At 32.5% G+C, this 2,441-nt stretch overlaps 1 protein-coding gene across 1 annotated transcript in view; it reads right to left on the bottom strand.

The window, feature by feature from the left end:
- Window positions 1-265: 265 nt before the first annotated feature.
- CRISP1 (cysteine rich secretory protein 1) overlaps window positions 266-2,441 on the bottom strand; it is a 38,739-nt gene continuing 36,563 nt past the window's right edge. Inside the window, exon 7 of the mRNA XM_042780326.1 lies at window positions 266-393. Within this exon, the coding sequence (XP_042636260.1) occupies window positions 266-393 (128 nt within the window). The remainder of the gene's footprint in view (window positions 394-2,441) is intronic.

The raw sequence follows: 2,441 nt of genomic DNA, 5'->3' as shown, positions 1-2,441 counted from the left end.
TGGAGGGCCGAACTCACAAGCAGCTCCAAGAGAGAAAGATGTGGCAGTCTGATTCCCTAAAGATTAACAACCTTGGAAACCTTATAGGGCATTTCTACTCTGTCCTGTAGGGTCACTATGAGTTGAAATCTATTAGATGACAATGAGATTGATTTTGTTTTTTAGTACAATTAAAACCAAAATTCAGCTATTGATTCAAAATCAGGTAAGTGATATGATCTGTAGACAACTCTTCATCTTCACAGAACAATGTAGGATGAATGAATTATTTTATCTCAGTTGTACAGAGACAGCTGGCTTTGCAGTATTGTCCAACTAACTTGTCATTACATCCAAGCTTTTTTATTTTCTTCTTACAGATAATAATCGCATCAGCATAGGGGCAGGGGTTAGCTGCAAGGAAATGTCAGTGTTATACAATATTTTCTCAAAAAAATCACAGTCATTGAGATCATCTTCTTTAAGACACAAATATAAATTTTACTAACAATAGCCAATTAAATCTCATTGATGTTGTTGTTGTTATGTGCCGTCAAGTCGGACCCAACTCATAGTGACTCCTCCTTGGGTTTCTGAGACAGTATCACTATGGAAGTAGATTGCCCCATCTTCCTTCCGAGGAGTGGCTGGTGGGTTTGAACCACCAGCCTTCTGGTTAGCAGTCAAGTGCCTTAGGCACTATGCCACCAGAGCTCCTAAATCTGAATTGAGTACAAGTAATACGTTAAATGAGGTCAATTATCAAAAGAAGATAAAATTCTGGTTGTTATATAAAATTGGTTTCTTTCATTAGGATTCTTTTTTTGATGTGACTCTATCTTAGTTGGCTGGCAATGTATCCTCTTTTTCTATTACATTATCAATTTGAAAGTATCTGCAACATAAATAATAAAAAATAAAGCAAGAAAAGTTTAAAATTTTATGAATTCATTATAGTTAGTATATTTAGTTAAAGATTTAGTATTAAAAAATTAAAATTTTGTTTTGTATTATTAAAAGTAATGTATACACAATGTAAAAATGAATAAAGACTACTTGTAAGATAAGTAAAAAAGAAATCTCATGTATTATCTGTATTCACAGATAATCTCAATTAACATTACAGTGGATCTCATTTTTTGTATCCCCTGAACAGTCAGGCAAAACACATGCCATATATATATACATGTATATAAATACACATAAAATTCTCCAGTGATTTTTGAAATATTCACCATTTTTAATGGTCATGTCTATAAAATTTTAGAAAAGCATTGTTGTTGTTTTTGTTGTTATGTGCCGTCGAGTCAAACCCGACTCATAGCGACCCCTCCTTGGGTTTCCGAGGCAGTATCAATACGGAAGTAGGATTGCCCAACCTTCCTTCCGAGGAGTGGCTGATGGGTTTGAACCTCCAGCCGTCTGGTTAGCAGGTAAGTGTCTTAGCCATTATGCTACCAGAGCTCCCTAACCTGAATTTCTCTAATTATAAAAATTAATTAATGACATCATTTTTATATATAAAGTCAAATATAACTTCTTTATTCCAGATTGTCTTAGTTTAATACACACTATGGAGCCTTCACAATTTGACATGAACTTAAACTTTTACATTATTAATCTTCTCTTTCAATTATAATTTGTAGTCATTGCATTTAATTTACAACACTTATAATTTTTTCATTTACATATATGTCCAACTCTTGAAAAGTTTTATTACCATATTTCCATCAGCGCCTCCCCATTTCTAAATTCTCCAATTTGATTAATTTGTCAATAACCTGGAGAATGATCAAAGGAGGTTTATCAAAATGCATCATGGAGAAAGGATGTGGGTGTTATTACTGTCTGAGCTATTGTACTGAGTGTACTGCTGCTTTCTACTGTGGCTAATAATTTCCCAATGTAGTTATTTTTCATCATTCTTCTATCTGTTTTCTTGTAGTTAGTATTCTGAAGAAATCTGATGTCAGTGGATATTCTTTTCTTTATAGGTGGTGTGTATTCTTCTTTGACTACTATGTGGTGTTTTGATTATCTTTCCTCTATTTTTATTTTTTCATTTATAGTTTTCCTCAATTTTTATATGTAGGAATTGCTGCATTTCATTAATTTTATTTGAAATACACTAAGTGAATTAGATCTGCATATCCAGATCTTACAATTTTAGTATTGATTCTGTTCTAAAAGGGCTGATTTCTTCATTCTTAACTGTATCTTTTTCTTTAGTAACTCTCATGTCTCATATTTGTAGGTGAAAAAAGCTTAAGATATGTATCTTTTATGTCATATATTCAATATTCTGGAGTAGGAGTAGCACTTCTCTCTTTTCTATTTTCATTTTAACTCTATTATATTTTTCAAATCATTGTAGACATTGCTTTTCTCTCTTCCTTAAAACTTACACCCTGTGGGCAGACAATGGTCCTATAAGTTTATATGAATGATCAGAATTCCCAGGT

This window comes from Orycteropus afer, unplaced genomic scaffold (genome assembly GCF_000298275.1).
Source record: "Orycteropus afer afer isolate SDZICR_OR568_19922 unplaced genomic scaffold, OryAfe1.0 scaffold00034, whole genome shotgun sequence".
Lineage (NCBI taxonomy): Eukaryota > Metazoa > Chordata > Mammalia > Tubulidentata > Orycteropodidae > Orycteropus > Orycteropus afer.
The sequence above is the reverse complement of the archived record's forward strand: the minus strand, read 5'-3'. Positions and strand labels throughout refer to the sequence as shown.